The sequence below is a fragment of the Macrobrachium nipponense genome, chromosome 48 (assembly GCF_015104395.2).
Source record: "Macrobrachium nipponense isolate FS-2020 chromosome 48, ASM1510439v2, whole genome shotgun sequence".
In the NCBI taxonomy this organism is placed as follows: domain Eukaryota; kingdom Metazoa; phylum Arthropoda; class Malacostraca; order Decapoda; family Palaemonidae; genus Macrobrachium; species Macrobrachium nipponense.
The window spans coordinates 20,195,687-20,218,930 of NC_087223.1; the positions used below are offsets into that span (position 1 = coordinate 20,195,687).

Here is a 23,244-nt window from a genome sequence, read left to right on the forward strand (position 1 = left end):
CTAAATACCCATTTATCAAAGCCCACCCCGTCGTTAATCAAACAAACAAACGCAACGCTAACCAACAGACGTCATGCGATCAATTCGCGGGTAAACAAACAAACAAACAAACAAACAAATGGCAAAAACGCCCAATTTTAAAAATAGATGAACTGATAATCCTGACCGATGACGTCACGGAGTCAGTCTCCTGATCGACTTTAATGAGAAACAACTGTTACTCCATAACGACTCGTCTCTTTGAAAAACAACGTAATAACGCGTAACAACGTTGTTTTATAACCTACAATCCTTTTGAACACTTTTTTTTTTCTTAGTAAGATTACTTACTCAAGAGTGTTGGAGGTGTTTGGCATTTGTGTAAAATTTCTCTTGGTGTAAGTACGGTCAGATATTGTTATTCCATGTGTAGGAAGACATTCCCGTTGAATAGTAATATAATATTAAATATGGCATATTTACGGACGCCATGACCGGGTATAATGATTCAAATGACCTGTAGATACAAGGAATCAATTACCATATAGGCACAACAGGTCAGAAATGGCAATTTTAATCGACATTTTAGCAAAAGAAATTGTTATAAAACATGGTGTGCGATTTGCTCAAATGTGCTAAACGAGTCTGGGTGACCCATAGTACTCCCTCTCTCTCTCTCTCTCTCTCTCTCTCTCTCTCTCTCTCTCTCTCTCTCTCTCTCTCTCTCTCTCTCTCTCTCTCAATCTTTCTCTCACTCTCATCATCAGACAGACGGCCACAGTCCACAAGTTCACTGTTCGCAACCGCCCGGTTCTTCCTCCTCCTCGACAGTTTACAAGCCGAGCAAGTGTATAGTGGACCGGTCCTCCAAACTCGGGCTCCTACTAGACCTCTATAAGTTTAAAATATCCGAATAATTCCTACTTTTCAAAGTCATTTCTTAAACTTCGCGATCGTTAACATGGACTTTGTAAGTCGCTTTAAGTAGTGAGAGTAATATTGATATGTTTAAATGTCATTCAACTCTAATTCAACGCTTATTTTAAAAGAATTTTAAAGGTTTCTTACCGAGTGAGGAAGGATTAGGTAACGCATCCTAGGCCGATGTTTACAAGGACCGTAGAGTTTGTGTTTGGTTTTGGTAAGTTTTTGTTTGTTTGTTTGTATGTTCCAGTATTATCCACGGCAGTGTTTATGTTTGTGTTTTATTTACTCGTGGGGCTAATGTTCTAGCTTCTCTGTTTGATCCAGAACTTAGTTACTTTTCCAAACGGTATTGAGCTGGCTTTGACGAGACGTGCTGTTATTGGGGTTAATTTGGTGGGTGGGTGGTGGGTAGGGGTATAAGGGTGGTTTGGGAACTATGCTGGGCAGAGGTTGACGTTCGAGAGAGAGAGAGAGAGAGAGAGAGAGAGAGAGAGAGAGAGAGAGAGAGAGAGAGAGAGCGAGCGTCCTCGGATAGTTTGAAATCCTTCGATAATTTTATTAAGTTACCGAAATAATGGACGAAAATGCCAAAGTTGAATTAAATTGGACGAAAATAAGTACATTATAAATCGCAAACTCATCAGCAGCTGTTTAAATGAAATGCAATTACGAAAAACATATTAACCATAGACTCAAAAAGCAAAAAAAGACTATAATATAAATCATTATGGAGTGGTAGAGGGTATTTTAATATCTTAAAAGTTAGTGGAATAAAATTACTCTTATATAAATGTCACCAAGTACCTACTCCCTGTTAGCACATACGCAGTAGTGGGAAATAGTCTCATAACGTCATTAGGCCTATACGCATCGCAAAAATCCGTTATAAATAATAATCCCACGGGAGTTCTGTTGCTGGAGTGTGTAATAGAGCATTGCAAAATATAATGAAATTCTCTCTCTCTCCTCTCTCTCTCTCTCTCTCTCTCTCTCTCTCTCTCTCTCTTTTTTTACACACACACAGAGGGGTGGGTATACCGTTTAAGTCCAAAGTATCTAGACCTATATGTAGCTTTTGTTTGGTGAAAAACCCAGCAACTGACATAGCTTGTGTAAAATTTTATATTTCGTCGACTTTATCAACTTCATAGGAATACCCACTTGATCTATGGAACCTCTTATACATGCATGGAATGTTAGAAATCAGAAAGGATTGATATTTGTGTCCGACTGTGGGGAATAGCCGTTCGGTCGTTAGCTTCACTCGGAGCTTTATCTATTTTTCTTAATAAATTAAAAGTAAATAACGTTATGGTACTTAATACAGTAACTATTAGCGTTAATGATAAGTAAAATGAATAATAAAATTAAACTTATGAATTAAACTAGTAATTGCCCAATAGGCCTTAAGTTCGCGCGTGCGTAATATGTACCTGTCAAAGGTAAGAAGTAAATTACCTCGGAGGTTACCACAGCCACGGCGAACAGTTACAGTAAGAGTTTTCTACTTAGCAAGGCCGGCACTACATTGTAATAAGAAAATTAACCCAGACAAAACAAAACTGAACGTTCTAACTCCAAGACAACGACATTTTGGAATACGTCAACGTCAACATTTGTGATAAGTGCTTTACATTATTATGTGTCTTTGGCCTGCCATCTTCTAGGGAAAAAAGGTAATGTACGGCAATGTCACAAAGTTTTATTAGTGGATCTACTCTTTAATGTAAGTTGCTTTGGTTGTTGAATAATTTTGTTTATTAAATATAAGTAAGATTGAAATTAAAATAAATTCCAATAGGAAACGTACGTAGAGTAGACTATAGAAACCACTGGAAAATCCCAAGACGGCCACCTTTTTTTATCATTATTATTATTATTATTATTCAGAAGAGTGTGTGTTCATACAGAACAAAACAACAGGTGACAGCCTTGAAATTCAAGCTTCCAGACACTATGACGTTTGAAAGAAATGGCATAGGATGACAGGAAATAAAGAAGCGAAATAAGTAGCCCTATCTGCGCATAATCCTTCAAGCTAGGCCTATACAAGTCTAGAACGCTGACCCAGTGATTGGGGATAGATCAGGGGGTATAAACTTTTTATCATTTCTTTCAGAACAATGCTACTCCGTGGCACTGAATCACACAGGCTCCTCGGAATGGTGTCTGCTTCGTCTTGGAGAGGCAAGTCCTTTTTCGGGACGTCTGCCGTGACGAAGGCCCAGCTACAGGTGCCCGGTCCTAAATCCTACCCGATCATAGGATCCCTCTTGGAGATCATATCTGATAAAGGTGGGTGTGAGCATCGGTGTTAAGAAAATGTCGCCTGTGGATTGCATGATATGTATGGTTTATGGCTCTTGTCTAGGGACTCGGCTCATTGTTTCTGACATTTGTAAGAGTTACAAGTGTTTCTGCACACAGTCAGATCATCAGAGCAGAATTCCTGCCCCAGTAATTCCCGTGGCACTAAGAATTCCTGTCCCATTAATTTTCCTGGCACTAAGAATTCCTTTCTCATTAATTTTCCTGGCACTAAGAATTCCTTTCCCATTAATTTTCCTGGCACTAAGAATTCCTTTCCCATTAATTTTCCTGGCACTAAGAATTCCTTTCCATTAATTTTCCTGGGCACATAAGAATCCTTTCCCATTATTTAATTTTCCTGTCACTAAGAATTCCTTCCCATAATTTTCCTTTCACTAAGAATTCCTTTCCCATTAATTTTCCTGTCACTAAGAATTCCTTTCCCATTAATTTTCCTGTCACTAAGAATTCCATTCCTTTCCCATTAATTTTCCTGGCACTAAGAATTCCTTTCCCATTAATTTTCCTGTCACTAAGAATTCCATTCCTTATTAATTTCCCTTTCATAAAGAAATTCCTTTCCCATTAATTTTCCCTCACTGAATTCCTTTCCCAAATTAATTTTCCTTTCACTAAGAATTCCTTTCCCATTAATTTTCCTGTCACTAAGAATTCCTTTCCCATTAATTTTCCTGTCACTAAGAATTCCTTTCCCATTAATTTTCCTGTCACTAAGAATTCCTTTCCCATTAATTTTCCTGGCACTAAGAATCCTTTCCCATTAATTTTTCCGGCACTAAAGAAATTCCTTTCCCACCATAATTTTCCTGGCACTAGAATTCCTTTCCCATTAATTTTCCTGGCACTAAGGAATTCCTTTCCCATTAATTTTCTGTCAATAAGAATCCTTTCCTATTAATTTTCCTGGCACTAAGAATTCCTTTCCCATTAATTTTCCTGGCACTAAGAATTCCTTTCCCATTAATTTTCCTGTCACTAAGAATTCCTTTCCCATTAAGTTTATGTTTCCTGGCACTAAGAATTCCATTTAACCATTAATTTTCCTGGCACTAAGAATTCCTTTCCCATTAATTTTCTGGCACTAAGAATTCCTTTCCCAATTAATTTTCCTGCTGAGAATTCCTTTCCCATTAATTTTCCTGGCACTAAGAATTCCTTTCCCATTAATTTTCCTGGCGCTAAGAATTCCTTTCCCATTAATTTTCCTGGCACTAAGAATTCCTTTCCCATTAATTTTCCTGGCACTAAGAATTCCTTTCCCATTAATTTTCCTGGCACTAAGAATTCCTTTCCCGTTAATTTTCTTGGCACTAAGAATTCCTTTCCCAATAATTCCCGTGGCACTAAGAATTCCTTTCCCAGTAATTCCCTTGGCACTAAGAATTCCTGTCCCAGTAATTCCCTTGGCACTAAGAATTCCTGTCCCAGTAATTCCCTTGGCACTAAGAATTCCTGTCCCAGTAATTCCCTTGGCACTAAGAATTCCTGTCCCAGTAATTCCCCTGGCACTAAGAATTCCTGTCCCAATAATTCCCCTGGCACTAAGAATTCCTGTCCCAATAATTCCCCTGGCACTAAGAATTCCTGTCCCAATAATTCCCCTGGCACTAAGAATTCCTGTCCCAATAATTTTCTTGGCACTAAGAATTCCTGTCCCATAATTCCCGTGGCACTAAGAATTCCTTTCTTAATTCCCGTGCCAACAATGTCCATTAAAAAGTAGTAAGAACTTAATATGGATGGTGAATGGTGTATCGATTGGCTGGCATTTTGGATAAGACCAAAAACAGGCAGAGTATGATTTATGATAAACTCTGCAACTCGTGAAAAGATGGTGTTTGCAAGAGTAAGCAGTTTAGTGTATGCAAGACATCACAATGTTTTCAAGGTACAGTGAAACTCAAAAGTAACACTGATTTTCAATAAGGTTGAATGAAAGCTGTTGATTTGTAGAAGCACTGGGGGTAGAACTGTGATGGCTGTTGAAATAAAGTTTGATATGTGGCCTAAGAATTGAAACTGAGAAATTTGGAGATAAAAAGGAATGGTAAAAAGGTTGACATGGGTGAAATGATTAATCATTCTGTTTTGAGATGGTCCAGTCAAGTGGCTAGAATCGGGGACTGTGAACATTCATGAAAATGTGAGAAAATATGACAGATGCTGACATATCCTGTGAGTGTTGGTGTATTCATACAATTATTATACTACTGTATGTAAGTATATAACTTGATACAGTACCACTACTACAGACACACTACTAGCTTTCTGATCAGTAAAGACCCTGTATATGTACCATTTTCCCACAGTTCCTTACCTTAACCTAACCTGCGCAGAGGCGCATGAATATAAGGCGTTCTTGTAAACCATTTCTACTTCACTTCACCCAGATTTCGACAAGCAAAACATCTACGGTTACTTCCAAAAGCTCTTCAGAACCTATGGCCGGTTGTCAAAGTGGAGTTTCCTGGCAATCCTCCCTTGGTGCTCATTCAGAGACCGGAGGACGTGAAGGCGATGTACAAACTCACCGAGAAGAGTCCGGCGCGGGGCGGAATGTTGTCTTTGAAGAAGGCGAGGTACAACAACCCTTACTTTCAGAAGAAGGGAGGAATTGTTGTAGAGTGAGTATGGTGAACTTTAGTTCACTGACAGGCATGTATAACTCTTCTTCAGATCTGATTTGATTTGCAGTATTTACAGTGATTTATTATCATAACTATTTTCTGAAGATGAAATCTTTTCATATGGAACAAGGCCAGCAAAGGGGCCACTGACTTGTAATTCTTTAAGCTTCCAAAGAATATTAAGGTGCTCATTTATGGAACAAGCCACCCAAAGGGGCCACTGACTTGAAATTCAAGTTTCCAAAGAATATTAATTCGTTCATTAGGAAGAAGTAAGACGAGGTAGAGGGAAATGCAGAAATACTAAAACTTAACCAGAGGTGGAGTTTATCATCTTTTGTTTGTCACCTTTGTAACTTTTTAGGGAAAGTGACCTTTCGAGGGAGAAGGGGTCTGGACTGCAATCTTGACAAACATTTTTTGTCTGAAGTGTTTTTGGGGTAAGGTCTCTAGCCTCATGCCCTGTCCTATAGGCTTATGCTGCTGGCACCTGGGCATATCTTGATCACCCTTCCATACACCAACCTAATGCACTATTAAAACAGTGAAATACTATTTAAGACACCAAATGGCAAACTTTAAGTTTTAAAGACTACATTTTACTACTAAAGTTATTCTGAATGTAATTAGGTGTACTCATGGTAATTCTAAGCCCTCATTCTGCGGTAAAGTTGACTATGGCACTTGATGTTTTCCTATGTTATTTTACCTACGGAACAAGAATTTAAAGTAATATTTATTCGGACGACTGTAATTAGCCCCCAGGGACCAGTACTAAACACGGGAAAAAAAATTGGACGCCCCAATCCCTAGTGGATGTCGTATCCGCGGTTACGTTCCTTGCAGTCCATGCGGAACTATTCTTTAGAATTACCCTGCAAGAAACTTAACCGCGAATACGACATCCACTAGGGATTGGGGCGTCCAATGTATTAACCCGTGTTTAGTACTGACCCCTGGGTGTTACAGTCTTCCAAATAAATATTACTTTAAATTCTTTTTCAGTAAGTAAAATAACGTAGAAAAACTTCAACTGCCATAGTCTACTTTACCGCGGAATGAGGGCTCAGAATTACCTTACTCATAAGCAATTCTTCAGTTTCTACCTTATCTTGTCAACAACCACACACAAAAGCAGTCTCCTTCCAGGAAGTTGAATCTAACCTTCGATCACAATATACTGGGACAGATGGCAAAGAATGGTGGAGGGTTCGATCGAAAGTGCAAGTACCCTTGATGAAGCCGAAAAATCTCTGCTTATACATAGAGGAGATGGAGAGGATTTCTCTGGACTTGATACACAAGTGAGTCATCTTTCTATGAATCTATTTCTTGTATACCCTTTCAGAGGTCCTTCTTTTGGGAGAGGAGATTGCTAACCCTATGCACTCATCTAGCTGAGATGTGGCCCCACCAAAACAGGTTGGGTAACAGGTATATATACACCATGGATCACATGGGTCAACAGAGGCATTTAGGGACCTCACGGGTTGTGCCTTAAGCAGAATGCAAATATAATTTACTCCTGGTGGCTACATCAGACCAACAGGACCTAAATAACCTGTATTAGTTCAGCAAATTTTAAAATGTACACATTCTCAAGTCAATGGGAGTGTGACAACAGAGGAATGTTTACATACCCCTAATGTTAGAATGTGTATACTACATTCTTAAGGCATGGGAATGTGACAAAGTAAACAGTCAGGGCACCTAGACCAGTTTAGCAACTGTCATAACGTACACAAAGACCAACTGAAGTAGTACAGTATATTTATTAAATACTGCAATTATGTCATACCTAGGGCAGATCGTCAGACTACACAGACATGGCTGCTCTACAACACCTCATCTGCAAATTGTTGATTCTACCAAACTTCGTTCATGACTGATTACCAACTTTATCTCTTTGATATTTCTCGCCAGTGTTGTACTTCCATTGCAACTCCACAAATCTATGAGTTGAGAAACTTAAATGTTGAGATGGAGGATAAATTACCACTCGTTTCTGTTTTCAGAGTGTCGCGACACAGAGACGGAAAAGGGGAGGTCACCTTAGATTTTCTAGAGGAGTTACAGAAATGGGCATTAGAAAGTAAGTCAAAACGTCCTTCTCTGTAATAAAATTGCTAAACATGACATAAAGATTTTAAAGATAGTAAATGCGGTAGTCAACAGCGGTACTATAGTAGATTCACGTCACCCGTGCCTCAGATGCCTAGGCCCCTTATGATGTTCCTGATTGGCTGTTGATAAACCAATCCCAGGGCTGGAAACTCACTCTCTCTCTCAAGAGACAGTTTTCAGCCCTGTGACTGGCTTATCAACAACCAATCAGGAGCGTCTTAAGGCCTGTCCACACGACCGGGCCTGATCGGCGTGCTCCGGGGTTGACGGGCAAATTCTGGCGGACTTATCCGTGAATGTTGTCCACACGGGTGAGGCGAAGGAGAGGTAGGCGTGCCCGACGATGCCAGTAATGTGTTCAGTGCGGTACGATAACATGGTGCCTACCGCAATGAAGAAGATAGTGGAGCATGATAATTGCTTTGTGTGATGAAAAAGAAGAGAAATGGTGCAAAGAATGGCTCAGTAAAAGAAATGTATATGGTTAACGTACGTCTGCCAGGGTCGAAGCTCAAGCCATCGGGCACCACCATGGTGATTTTGCTACAAGACCCATCGGGCAATTTGACGGTTTGCCCGTCAAGTGTGCCCGTTAGAGGGGAAGTCCGCCGATCAGGCCTGATCGTGTGGACAGGCCTTTAAGGGACTGGCCTAGACATCAAATGCACAGAGGATGTGTATCTACTATAGTAACAACTGAACTGTTAAAAACGTCTCAGGGCAGATGTGACTGACCTAATGCTTACTCAACTATATTTTCCATTTCATTTTATACACTGATGCGTTGAAATTTTCAAATTTATCTTAGGTGTCTGTTTTGTTTCCATCAACCAGCGCATTGGGTGTTTCGACGGGGTAGTAAACAAAGATTCGAAGGAAATCAGAGATGCTGCCTTTGAACTCTTGGATGCCATCTTCACCTGTGAAACAAGATCAAAACTATGGAAGATTTACCGTACAGAACCTTTCAGTAAATTGGAGAAGTCGCTGGAATTCTTAACAGCGTAAGTCCACAAACCTGGCAGTTTCAGCCTACAAATATCTTTCAAATTGTGAAGTTGCTTTGAGCCTTAGTTAGTGCGGTCAACTATTTTTTCAAACTTTGCTCATAAACCTTGATAAAAAAGCTAGAATTCACCGGAGTTTCTGACAGCATAAGTCCACAAAACATTATAAAGGGCAAAGATCTTATTATCATATAAAAATTCACTGCTGTAATTCCCCTTGTTGCCAAAGATGTTTGTGATCCGACTGATTTCCTCTGAAGCCTTAGTAATGATTGTGCATGAGCATACGTTTTGGAGTATGATATCGCATTTAACAATCGGTACCTTGAGAAAAGAAAAAATTCAGATCAGTCTGAAACATTTATCATTTGACTTTATATCTATACAAATTAGTCCTAGACAGTAGTAGTATATGAAAAGCATAAATGCAGTAGACCCTCGATTTGTGGGGGATGCGTACCACCCCCCTCCCCCACAAATACTTGACACCCCTCTAAAAATGCTCAAGTACTATAGCTGAGTAAATATTTTAATAGCTATATCACAAATAATGCATTTAATCACGAAAATGATATGACAATACTACAGAAATTAGTGGATATTTCTCTGTAAAATTCAACGAGTTAATGAAATTTTTTAGAATAATGTGGCTATACGTTCCACAGAAAAAGTGCCAGAAGGTAAGCCGGAAATCCGGAACGACAATAGGCGAGGGTCCACTGCAACTAGAAACATCTTTGAAGCTGATCTCAATGAAAGTACAGGCAGCTTATGACGGGTTTGGCTTACGATGTTCTGACGACGCTTTTCAATTATATGCATCAGAAATTATATCCAGGGTTACGGGGCTTACGATATCTTTCTGACAGAAGAAATATGACTCCAAATATGCAAAATAATTAATATTTGAAGGTTTTTATATTGAAAAATGCAATAAATATGCAGTTTAAGTTTTTAATACACCAAAAGCATTAAAAGTCAGGTTTTCTTAGGATTTTTGATGATTTTCCGGCTTAAGGCGCGTCTCAAGAACAGAACCCCTGTCGTAAGCCAGGGACTGCCTATATTATATTGCTTCAAATCATTTTACAGTTCTTTAAAACCGACTTTACGATCTGTTTATTCCCAATAAATCTGTGAAAACTGATTTCAACTCTGATTAAAAAATTCAAATTGATGCACCTGAATAATACAGTGGTAAGTGATAATTTACAACTCAGAATATTAAAAAAGACATGTCTTTGCAGGGTCTGTGATAAAGTACTCCACGAAACCAAGAAGAAGCTAGCCAGCAGGAAAGACTATCTATCTGAGGGGAATCTCAACATCATGGAGCACCTTGCTCTGTCAGGGGGACTGACACACAAGGACATCGTGACCTTTATGATGGACATCATACCTGGAGGGACGAATACGGTGAGGCTTCACTTCTCGGTTCCAAAGGGGACGCCACCGGCAGTGTCTCCTGCTCGACACACTGTACTGAACGTAGTTTCTCTGTGAGGTCCCTTGGGTCCCGCTAGCGTTGCTCTGTCATGTTAATCCCCTGCCAACAGAGTGAAGGTTGTATATAGGGAATCCAGATGTGTGTATTCGCAGCTTTCTCACCGGAACATATATCCCCCGTCATTTGCGGAAGATTCACCTATTCGCGGTATTTTCTATGAGAAATATCCGCAAATTCCTGGTTTATTTGATCAATTTCATCATAAATTGCACTTTTTGTGATAAAGCTGTTAAAAAAAACCAGGTATAAACATTCATAGTGGATTTTTCTTGAGTTTTAACTAACAAAATAGGCAGTTTTAAGCATTTATGTAGGGGTTTCAAGTATTTGCAGGTTCCAGCTATTTGTGGGAGTCTGATACCCATCCCCGTGAACACTGTACAACCTTTGCTTCATTTTGCATGCTACTGTTCCTGTGTTCATATCTTTCTTTCTCTCTGTCCATAAGCATGTCAATCTCACTTGCTTCATCATCAAAATTAATCCCAAGTTTGACTAACATTCCCTCAACCCAAACTTGATACATTGGTAGACCACCATGCATAGAGAGACTGTCCTGTTTGTTTCTTTGCCATACACCATTACAGCAACTCCCATTCAGTGATTGAAATCAAAACTGGTAGGAAGATAGACAAATCAGGAGAAGGAACCTGTGCACCCTAAATGCTGTCTCTTTGTCACAATTTCCTGGAGTGTCTGAGGAACGTTAGTGCAAAAGAATATAATTCCCAGTTTTAAACTTAGTTTCATGTACTCAATGAATGGTCATATTAATACTATTTCCTTCTCAACAGACATCGGACAATGTTGCTGTCGTTTTATACCTCTTGGCCAAGAACCCTGACGCCCAAAGAAAGTTGCAAGAAGAGCTAGACAGAATACTTGGTGATGGAGAGGGACCAATTACACCTAAGCAACTGGCCCAGCTTTCTTATGCAAGGGCTGTACTGAAGGAGGCAAATCGGTAACTGCTTATGCTACAATTTAATAAAAGTAAACGTATACTGACCGACGATTAAACTGAAGTAGGGATTCGAGGTACAGTACAGTGTTTGCATAGGGGACCAACATTCTATCATTGGAGTTTCACTAGGTGCAACAGGTCTGTCATCCCTTGAAAGTTATATTTTTGCAGACTGGGGTCATATTTGATTCATTAGTTACTCACGAATAAAATTTTTTTCTAAGGGTGCCTCTTGCGTCAAAGACAAGGGCTTACTGATGTCAGTGTGGGTTTAAATATGGAACAGATTACAGATCCAAAACCTGTACAGTTGACACCGCCTGCCCTAACTTCGGTTCCGGATTTGTGGCTTCACCTATTTGCAGATTTCTCCGTGAAACTTATGTCTGCATTGTTTGCCAAAAAATTTGCCTATTTGCAGAATTTGTCGATGATAATTATTCATTAAGGACTGTATTTTATTATTATTTTTTACTAAATACATTCTTCATGATAGACTATTGAAATTAGGCATCCTTTTGAGGGGTGTCAGGCATTAGCGGATTCTGATATTGTGTCCCTATTGTCACGAAATTCTGGGTGTTGCTTTTGGTATATATTTATAATATATATATATATATATATATATATATAATATATATATATAATATATATATATAATATATAATATATATATGTAAAATATATATATAATAATATATATATAATAATAATATATAATATAAGTAATATATATATATAATGTAATATTATATATAATTATAATTATATAATATATAAATATATAAACATAATAATATAGAATATATAATAATATATATAATATATAATATATATAAATATATTATCTATAAATATATATAATATAATTATTATATTATATAAATAATAATATATAATAATAATTAATATATATATAATATTTAATTATATAATAGATAATATCTATAATATAATATATTCTTAATATAATATAGATATAATATATAATATATATAATATATTAATATAATTATATATAATAATATATTAATATAATATAATTTATTAATATATAGGAATAAATATTATAATAATATTATATATATAACCCATATATATATATATAATATATATATATAATAATATGTATATATATAATATATATAATATATAATATATATAATATATATATATAGAAAATATATATATATATAATATAATAAATTATATAATATATATATATATATAATATAATATAATAATTATATAAATATAATATATATATAATAAATTATATATTATAATTATAATATATATATAATATATATAATTATAATTATATAATATATAATATATATAATATATAATCTATATAATATAGATATATATAATATTATAATTATATATAAATTATATAATATAATATTATATATATAATATATATAATTATAATAACTATATATATATAAATATAATTATATATAATATATAAGGATAATATAATATATAATATATATAATATATAATTATAATAAATATAATAATATAATATATATATAATTAATATATGTATATAATATATTAATAAAATATATATAAGATCCGATATAATATATAATATAATATATATAAAATAATATAATATATAATAATTATTATATAATAATATATATAATAATTAATAATATATAATAGAATATATATATATATAATAGGAATATATAGAATATTATATAATAGATATAATATTAATATAATATAATATAAATCTAATATAATATAAATATAATATATAATAATTAATATATATAATATATATAATAATATATAATTAATTAAATATATAATAATAATATAATATATAATAATTATAATAATAAATAATATAATACTATATAATAATAAATATAATAATTAATAATATATAATAATATATATATATATATATATAATATAAATATATATATAAATAATTATAAAATATATATATAATTATATAATATATATATCTATAATAATATAATATAATATAATAATATATATAATATATATAATATATATAATATTAATAATAATATATTAATAATTATATAATATAATTAATCATAATATATAATAAAATTATATAATTAATATATAATATAATATAATAATAATATCTATAATTAATATAATAATAATATATAATAATATATAATATAAATATAATATATAATTAATTAGATATAATATAGAATAAATATAATTAATATATATAATCTATATAAATATATATAATAATATAATAAATATAAATAATATATATAAATATATATAATATATAGAAATTATATTAATATTATATAATATATATAAATATAAATATTATCTTATATATATATATTAATAATATATATATATATTATATATAATTAATATAATATATCTAATATAAATATATATTAATAATATATAATATATTATATATAATTATTATATAATAATATATATGGTATAATATAATATCTATATAATATAATATTATATATAAATGTAATATATATAATAATATATAATTAATAAATATATAAATCTATATATATAATAATAATTAAATAAAATATTATAATATAATATAATATAATAATAAATATATAATAATATATAAGAATATAAAAAAATAATTATAATATAATATTATATAATAATAATATAATATAATATAATATAATATAATAATAATATAATATAATATTAATATAATTATAAAAATAATAATATTAATATAATATAATATAAATATAATAATATATATAAATATATATAATATATATAATCTATATAATATTATAATAATTATAAATATAATGTAAGATTATAATATACATATAATAATATATTATATATAAGAATATATATTATATAAATAATATATATATAAATAAATATATATTAATATAATAATATAATATATTAATAATATATATATAATATATAATAATTAATAATATAATACATATATTAATATATATAAATAATATAATATAATATAATATAATATAATATAATATTAATATAATATAATATAAATATAATAATATATAATAAATATAATAATTATAAATTATATAAATAGATAATAATATATATAAATATAATAATATATCTAATATATATATATATATATAATATATATAATCTATATATAATATAATATAATATATAATAATAATATAAAATATATATAATATATAATATATATATAATATTATAATATATAATAATATATATAATATAATTATAATGTATATTATATAAATTAAATATTATTAATATAATATATATAATTATTATATATAAGATATTATATATTAATATATATTATTAATTATATATATATAATATATTACATTAATAATAATATATATAATAATAATATAATAGATTATAATATATAAATAATAATAATATTAATATATAATAATATATTTAATATATATAAATATATAAATAATTATATAATAATAATATAATAATATATATAATATATGTAATAAATATAATAATATTATAATATATATAATAATATAATATATATATAATATATATGTATAAATATTTATATTATAATAATATATATATATAATATAAATAATAATATATATATATATATATATATTATATATATAATATAATAATATTATATAATATATATATATATAATATAATATATTATAATAAATAAATATATAATAATAATATATATAAATATATAATATATATATCTATATAATTTATACTATTAATAATATAATATATATAATAGTATAAATATATATAATAATATATAAATATAATAATATATAAATATAATATAATATATATAAATATATAAAATAATATATAATACTATAATTATATAATTAATAATTATAATATATAATAATATATGTTATAATATATATAATAATAATATTAAATTAATAATAATATAATATATAAATTAATATATAATAAATATGTATCTCTATAATAAATATTATAATTAATATATAATATATATAATATATCTAATATAATATATATATAATCTAATTAATATTATAATAATATATCTTATATAAATAATATAATATATAATTATTAATATATAAATATAATAATTAATATAATATAATATATTAAATATATTATAATATATTAATATATATAATATATAATATATATAATTAAATATATAATATATATAATATATATAATTATAATAAATTATATTAATAATTAAATAATAATATAAATATAATAATAATATATAATATATATAATATTATATAATATATAATAAGAAATATAATAATATAATAATAATTAATATATATAATAATATCTATAATATCTAATATAATATAATATATAATCTATATATAATAATATATAATTTTATAAATATAATTATAATAATAATATAAATTATAATATAATTATATATATAATAATATAAATATATAATATAATAATATAAGATAATAATATAATAATATAAGAATATATATAATATAATATAATATATATATATAATAATATAATTATATATAATATATATAATATATAATAATATATAATATATAATAATATATAATTATATATAATATATAATATATATAATAATAATATATAATAATAATAATAATATGTAATTATATATATAAATATCTATAATAATATATAATATAATTAATATATAATAATATAATAATATATAATAATAATAATATAATAATCTAATCTATAATAATATATTAATAATATAATAATTATATATAATATATAATAATATATAATAATATATAATATAATTATAATCCTATTATATAATAATATATATAATATATAATAATATATAATAATATATAATAATATATAATAATAATATAATATATATAATATATAATAATATATTATAATATTAATATAATATAATTATATAATATATAAATATATATTAATATATATTAATATATAATAATATATAATAATAATAATATATATAATAATATATAATATATTATAATAATATAATAATAAATATAAATATTATCTATATATATAATATATAATATATAATAATATCTATAATAATATAAATATATAATTATATATATATAATTATATAATAATTATATAATAATATACTATAATATAAATATATAATAATATAATATATATTAATATAAATAAATAAATATATTATATATAATATATATATAATAAAATATATAATATAATATATATGTAATATAATATATATAATAATATATATATATATAATAATATATAATATAATATATTAATAATATATATAAATTAATATATATATATAAATTAATATATATATATAAATTATATATAATATATAATATATTAAATAATATAATATATATATATGTAATTCTATAAATCTATAATATATAATAATATATAATATAATATAATATATATCTAATATATATATATAATATGTATATCTATAATAATATAATATTAATATTATTATATAATAAATATATTAATAATATATATAATATATAAATATTATAATAACTATATAATATATTATAATAAATCTATATAATATATTGTAATATATAATAATAAAATATTTAATAAATATTATTATAATATAATAATAATAATATAATAATATATAATAAATATAATAATATATAAATAATATTATATTAATATATATAATATAAAATTATAATAATATATAATAATATATATTAATATAATATAATTAATAATAAATATAATATATATAATATAATCTAATATCTAATAATATTAATATAATAAATCATATAATAATATATAATAATATATAAATAATTAATAAATAATTAATATAATATAATAATATATAATAATATATAATAATATATATGTAATTATTATAAATATTAAATATATAAAATATAATAATATAATATATATAATATATATTAATATATATCTAATAAATCTATAATATTATATAATATATATAATATATAATAATATATATATATAAATATTAATATATATATTAAATCTATAATATTATATATAATAATATTTAATATATATAATATAATCTATATAATAATATATAATATATAATTAAATATATATAATATTATAATATATAATATATATAATATATATTAATATATATAATATATAAAAAAATAATTAAATTTTATATAATTCTAAAAAAATTATTAATAATATTAATAATATATTAATATAATAATAATATAATATATAATATATAAATATATAAAATATAATAATATATAATATATCTTATATATATAAATATTAATTAAAATATATAATAATATTAATATAATAATATATTAATAATAATATATAATATAATATATATAATTAATTATATAATAATATAATATAATAATATTGTATATATAAAATATAAATATAATAAATATATATATTAATAATAAAGTAATATAATAAATATAAATATATATAATAATATATATATATAAATAATATATTAATAATATATATTAATAATATTATATAATTATAATAATTATAATCTTATATAATTATATATAAATATATATTAATAATAAATAATATTAATATAATAATATATAATTAAATAATATTATAAATATTATATTAATTAATTATTAATATATATATCCTATATATAATATATAAATAATATTAATAATTATATAGGTATATATAATATATATTAATATATATTTAAATATTATAATATATATAATATATATAATATATATAATATATATAATATATATAATTAATATATAATAAATATATATATATATAAATAATTATTTTATATATATAAATATAATTTATATATAATCATATCATATAATAAATATAATATATATAATAAAATATTAATATATAATTAATATATATTATATAATTAATATATATAATATATAGTCTATATATATATTTATATATATAATTATAATATATATAATGCGCTCTTTGAGGTAGGTGGATTTTTGTAATAATGGACAGATAAAAAATTCTTAGTTATATCTTAAAGAAATACTCGAGATGAGCGCTTTTCAGCTCTATAAAATAATGACTGATATAAAATTTGTCACAATATACAACTGAAATATCCGTGATTTGACATGTTTCGCTTAGATGGAAGATAAAATTAGAAGAACGCTGCTTTAAAACACACAAAAGTAACACAGGCTACATAAGTATTGGTATTTTTTTCCTTCTACCATTTTATATGCCATATGTTTAACAACTCGCTTAAACTGAATGTTAAATGCAAAGTACGGGTTAGTTTAGGTTAGGGACTAAGTGTAATAGCTGTTGGCTGTTAGGTATTAAGTGCAGGCTTAGATGCAGGGTCTTTGTGACTCATGAGAAAGCTATACTCCTGAAATATCTTACACTGGCACAATAAAACTTTCTATGTAGTGTAGACAATATCTAGAAACGTATATAATGACATGAATAGTAATATAAACAGAACTGCAATGCTACTTTTACTTTCAGGGTGATGCCACCAATGTTTGGACCAGTAAGGTTACTCCAAGAAGATATACAATTCAGAGGATATGCTTTGAAAAAAGGGGTGAGTGTGGATGATCATTTCAGTTCAATTTTTGTATTGGTACAAATATGCTAAGGCTCAGCAGATTCTTTCGGATGGTGAAAGGAGTCAGAAATTATGTAAAAATTGTGTCCTTCAAGATAAGCTTTCTTTTCCTGCTTCAATTTTCTTATGCTGAGCTATTTTACATGTAAAAAATTAAATAGGGAAGCAGACGACTAATTAGCCCTTAGTTTTCAGTACGGAGCTGACAGTTTTTCTAAACGCTGCAACACTTCTACTTATGGCCAAGTTTCAAGTCAGAGTAACATACCTGACTAGTAGTAATATGGTACCACTGTACATCCAAACAGTCTGATAAATATAGCAGTGTACTATATAGCGTTTACGTTAAAAACTACACTGCAGTAGTTATATGCAATATACTTCCTTCAATCCCTTTCTCTCTCTTCCTCTAGTGGTCTGTCCTCTTCATGAACGGGCTTCTGGGGTGGGAGGAGTCGGTTTTCCCTCAAGCTGATAAGTTCATACCTGAGCGATGGCTGCGGAGCAAGCCACTAGGAGACATTCACCCCTACACCATCCTGCCTTTTTCACATGGGACCCGCATGTGTATTGGGAGGAGATTGGTTGAACAACTGATTTATATTCTCATGGCAAGAGTGAGTTACTGGAATCTTTAGCATTGCAAAATTGTATGTTTTGACTTGACCTCGTCAACCATACCGACATGAGTGAATAGCAATGTTTGATATTTAATTCAGTATAGTTCAGTTTGTATTTATTACCTGTAAAAATTAAGGACAAATACCCTGTACCCCTTCAATTAAAATGCCTATACCTGTGAATACACAGTGTTGCGCTACGAAATCAGTGATAATTTTAGAGATACAGTCCATAGAACAATTCACGAATTGGTGAAAGTTCCCGCTTAAGAGTGACAGATATGTTCCACAAAAATCCGCGGAAATTGACGAGTGAAAAGTGGGTGTCCATTAATCTTTGTCCAATATAGAAAATTTAGACAATCAGTATTTACTGCTGTTCACTGCGTACATTCAGGACACAACTATTTCTTAATTTCAAGTAGAGTATGAGGAGTCCAATCTGTGGTCTTTGCTAGACAGGTTCAAGCCTCATGGCTTGTTCCACACCTAAGTATACTCATAACGGATGACTGAAATACTGACCTCTCTGCAATACCTAAAATTTTTTTTCTCTACATTTCCCATTTCAGCTATTCCATCGGTTCACTTGGAGTGGAAGCACCCCGGACATGGGTGAGAGTACAAGGTAGTGTTTAGCCCCAAAGGACCGCTCAAATTTACGCTCTTGGAGAGATAGCTAGCTCCTGCAGGTGAAGACTACCAATGTGATATGAAGTTATAATAATGCAAAGGTAAACAAACTATCATTATAATGACTGCAGAAAGGATAACCTGCACAGCAATAAAGATGTAAATATTACATTAGTTACTGAAGAATGAGGTTTTTGCACTAACTCCATCCAACGATGACCTTGGCCACATCACCGAGTTGAAACTTCGTTGTACAGGATTGCATTTATGCAGTAGGATTTACATTTATATTACTGAGACTTTTATTTATACATATATCTATCTATCTATATATATATATAATATATAATATATATATATGTATATATATACATTCCAGTTGATTTAGAGAAATTTTCAGCATTATTAATTGTAAATAAAAGCAGCAATATAAATTATGTATAGCTTATACCAGAAGGCACACAGCTGACACTATCATTCATAGTATACACACACACACATTCCACACTCACACACACACATTCACACATAATCATTCCTGGGTCTGAATTGCATTCCATGCTTGTCAACCATTCCTTCATGCTAGGGTTTATTCACTTGAAATATATTAATGCTCTGTATTTTTTCCAATATATTCAATCCATGCTCCTTAACTGTCCATTACTTATTGGATATTTACAGCCCATTGCTTTCAGCATTTCTCCCAAAACAATCCGGAATGATGTGAACTAAAACCAACCTTCACTTACCATTCTTACTTATTTTGTCAGTTCAAACACAGGGAAAACCCTCCAAAAAATGCTTATAGTACCTGAATATTTTAATAGTTTCATCACAAAAAGCACATTTAGTCATGAAATTGATATGAAAATTTTAATTTCATCACAAAAAGCACATTTAGTCATGAAATTGATATGAAAACACAGTAATTTGTGTTCTCGGTGACAAATACTGAGAACAGGCGAATCCCCCGCAAATAATTGGTGGTAGATATGATCCACAGAGAAACCCGCGAATAAGCGAGTCCGTGAATGTTTAAAATGCAAATACACACTAATCCTTCCTTCGTTACACACTAAGCAAGCAATCCACCTTCAAAGACCACCCAATTTTCCTCTCACAATCAATATACACAATGAAGTCCTATAAAGATTTGTCACATAATGTTGTGTACGTTAAGTGCCATATTCTTGTAGTGAAATTAGGTGAAAAATTTTATATTTTATATTGAGACATTTATGTAGTATAAAGGGAAATTTGCATGCTATATGTTGTACAAACTTTAAAAAATTGATTGTATTCAATAAATCTTTTGTTTCATGAGTATTTTATAAACAGTTTCTCTGTGTGTGTGTGTGTGTGTGTCTCAAGAAGTTTAAGCAATGACCTATTACATTTTGATAAAATGTACAAAGCAGGATATTCTCTCTCTGTTAACTAGACTGAAATGGCTCACACTTACATACAGAAGAGGCCCAGTCCTCGACTGTACTAGAACTCGATGTGATCGGATTTCGACTCTGAATTTCGAGTAAATTTTGCATCAGAGCTCAAACGAAGTACAAACCGGCATTTCCATAGTTTTTGTGGCTATCTAAATTTAACTATTTCGATTCAATCATTGGTCCCAAGACAACTGTTGCAGGCAAGCAGAAGAGAACAGTAAAACCAACAATTGAACTTGAGGAGATAATTGAACATCTGTAATAATGGTAAACACTGTAGGTAATTAAAGTGAATCACTAGCGATGTAACTATTAACTATTAATACTGTAAACAAAACAACTGTAATTACAGTAACTAGACGTTAGGATGAGCTTAACTCTCACTTTGTTACAGGTGTATGATCTCTATTCGTAATTCTAAAAACTAAGGACCTTTATAAACCGAGATAGTCCTGTTTTAGCCAATCTACACATGGAATACTATGAAATTATAGTAATAAATTCAATAAAACCCCAAAAACATGCTGTGGATGAGATACACAGATATTCTAAAATTTTGGGATAATAGGTTGGCCAATTTCAACGAATTCCTTTCAAAATAATGGCATTAGTGACCATCATCAAATTTAAAGTTGAATGGGAAACAGACAACAAAATTCCTTTTGTGTTTTAATAATTAGACACACGACAGAATACAGATTTACCATATACAGAAAACCAACGTTCTCGCCTTCATACATTCACTACTTTAGTTATGACATTTCTATCAAGACACGCGTAGCCAGCAACCTATTCTAAAGAGCACAAATTAGTTTCCCAGATTTCCTGGAAAATTAATTTTAACTCTTTCGTAAGAAGCTTTCGTCTTTAAAGGCCTGTCCACATGACCGGGCCTGATCGGCGTGATCCAAGGTTGACGGGCAAATTCTGTCGGATTACCCGTGAATGTTGTCCACACGTGTGAGGTGATGGAGAGGTTGGCGAGCCCGATGATGCCAGTAGTGTGTTCAGTGCGGTACGATAAACACGGTGCCTACTGCAATGTAGATGATGATGTGTAGCATGATAAATGCTTTGTGTGTGATGAAAAAGAAGAGAATATGGTTTAAAGAATGGCTCGGTAAAAGAAATGTATATGGTTAATGTAAGTCTGCCAGGGAAGCCATCGGGCACCACCATGGTGATTTTGCTAAGGCCCTGTCCACACTGGCGGGCATCGCCTGATGGCCAAACAGAGTTCCCATAACCCGTTCCGCTATACTGACCAACCGAGTATTGAGCCAGAACGATGCGATTGTCTGGTAACACTGCTTCAGAAGCGAGAGAAAATATAAACAGCTGGAAGTGCCCAACGGGTATGCCCGCTAGTGTGGACAGGCCTTAAAAGACCCATCGGGCAATATGACGGTTTGCCCGTTAGAGGGGAGGTCCGCCGATCAGGCCC

At 28.6% G+C, this 23,244-nt stretch overlaps 1 protein-coding gene across 3 annotated transcripts; it reads left to right on the plus strand.

Annotated features, from left to right (window-relative positions):
- The first annotated feature begins 245 nt into the window (after nt 1-245).
- LOC135205107 (probable cytochrome P450 49a1) lies at nt 246-20,585 on the plus strand. 3 transcript variants are annotated; one of them, XM_064235444.1, is made up of 11 exons: nt 246-377; nt 3,026-3,201; nt 5,628-5,862; nt 7,053-7,168; nt 7,880-7,956; nt 8,797-8,992; nt 10,243-10,411; nt 11,297-11,466; nt 19,000-19,078; nt 19,516-19,719; nt 20,295-20,585. In XM_064235444.1, the coding sequence occupies exons 3-11, from the start codon at nt 5,755-5,757 to the stop codon at nt 20,352-20,354; spliced, it is 1,179 nt and encodes a 392-aa protein (XP_064091514.1). In that variant the 5' UTR covers nt 246-377; nt 3,026-3,201; nt 5,628-5,754; the 3' UTR covers nt 20,355-20,585. The 3 variants fall into 3 exon arrangements, with proteins under 3 accessions (XP_064091514.1, XP_064091515.1, XP_064091513.1); XM_064235445.1 differs by lacking the exon at nt 246-377 and adding an exon at nt 518-536; XM_064235443.1 differs by lacking the exon at nt 246-377 and adding an exon at nt 730-1,120.
- The last annotated feature ends 2,659 nt before the right edge of the window (nt 20,586-23,244 follow it).

Excerpts from the sequence above, each read along its gene's own strand:
- LOC135205107 (XM_064235444.1), top strand. The coding sequence starts at position 5,755 with ATGTACAAACTCACCGAGAAGAGTCCGGCGCGGGGCGGAATGTTGTCT. Across the intron at positions 11,467-18,999 it reads GTACTGAAGGAGGCAAATCG|GGTGATGCCACCAATGTTTG; the intron begins GTAACTGCTTAT and ends TTTTACTTTCAG. Across the intron at positions 19,720-20,294 it reads TTTATATTCTCATGGCAAGA|CTATTCCATCGGTTCACTTG; the intron begins GTGAGTTACTGG and ends TTCCCATTTCAG.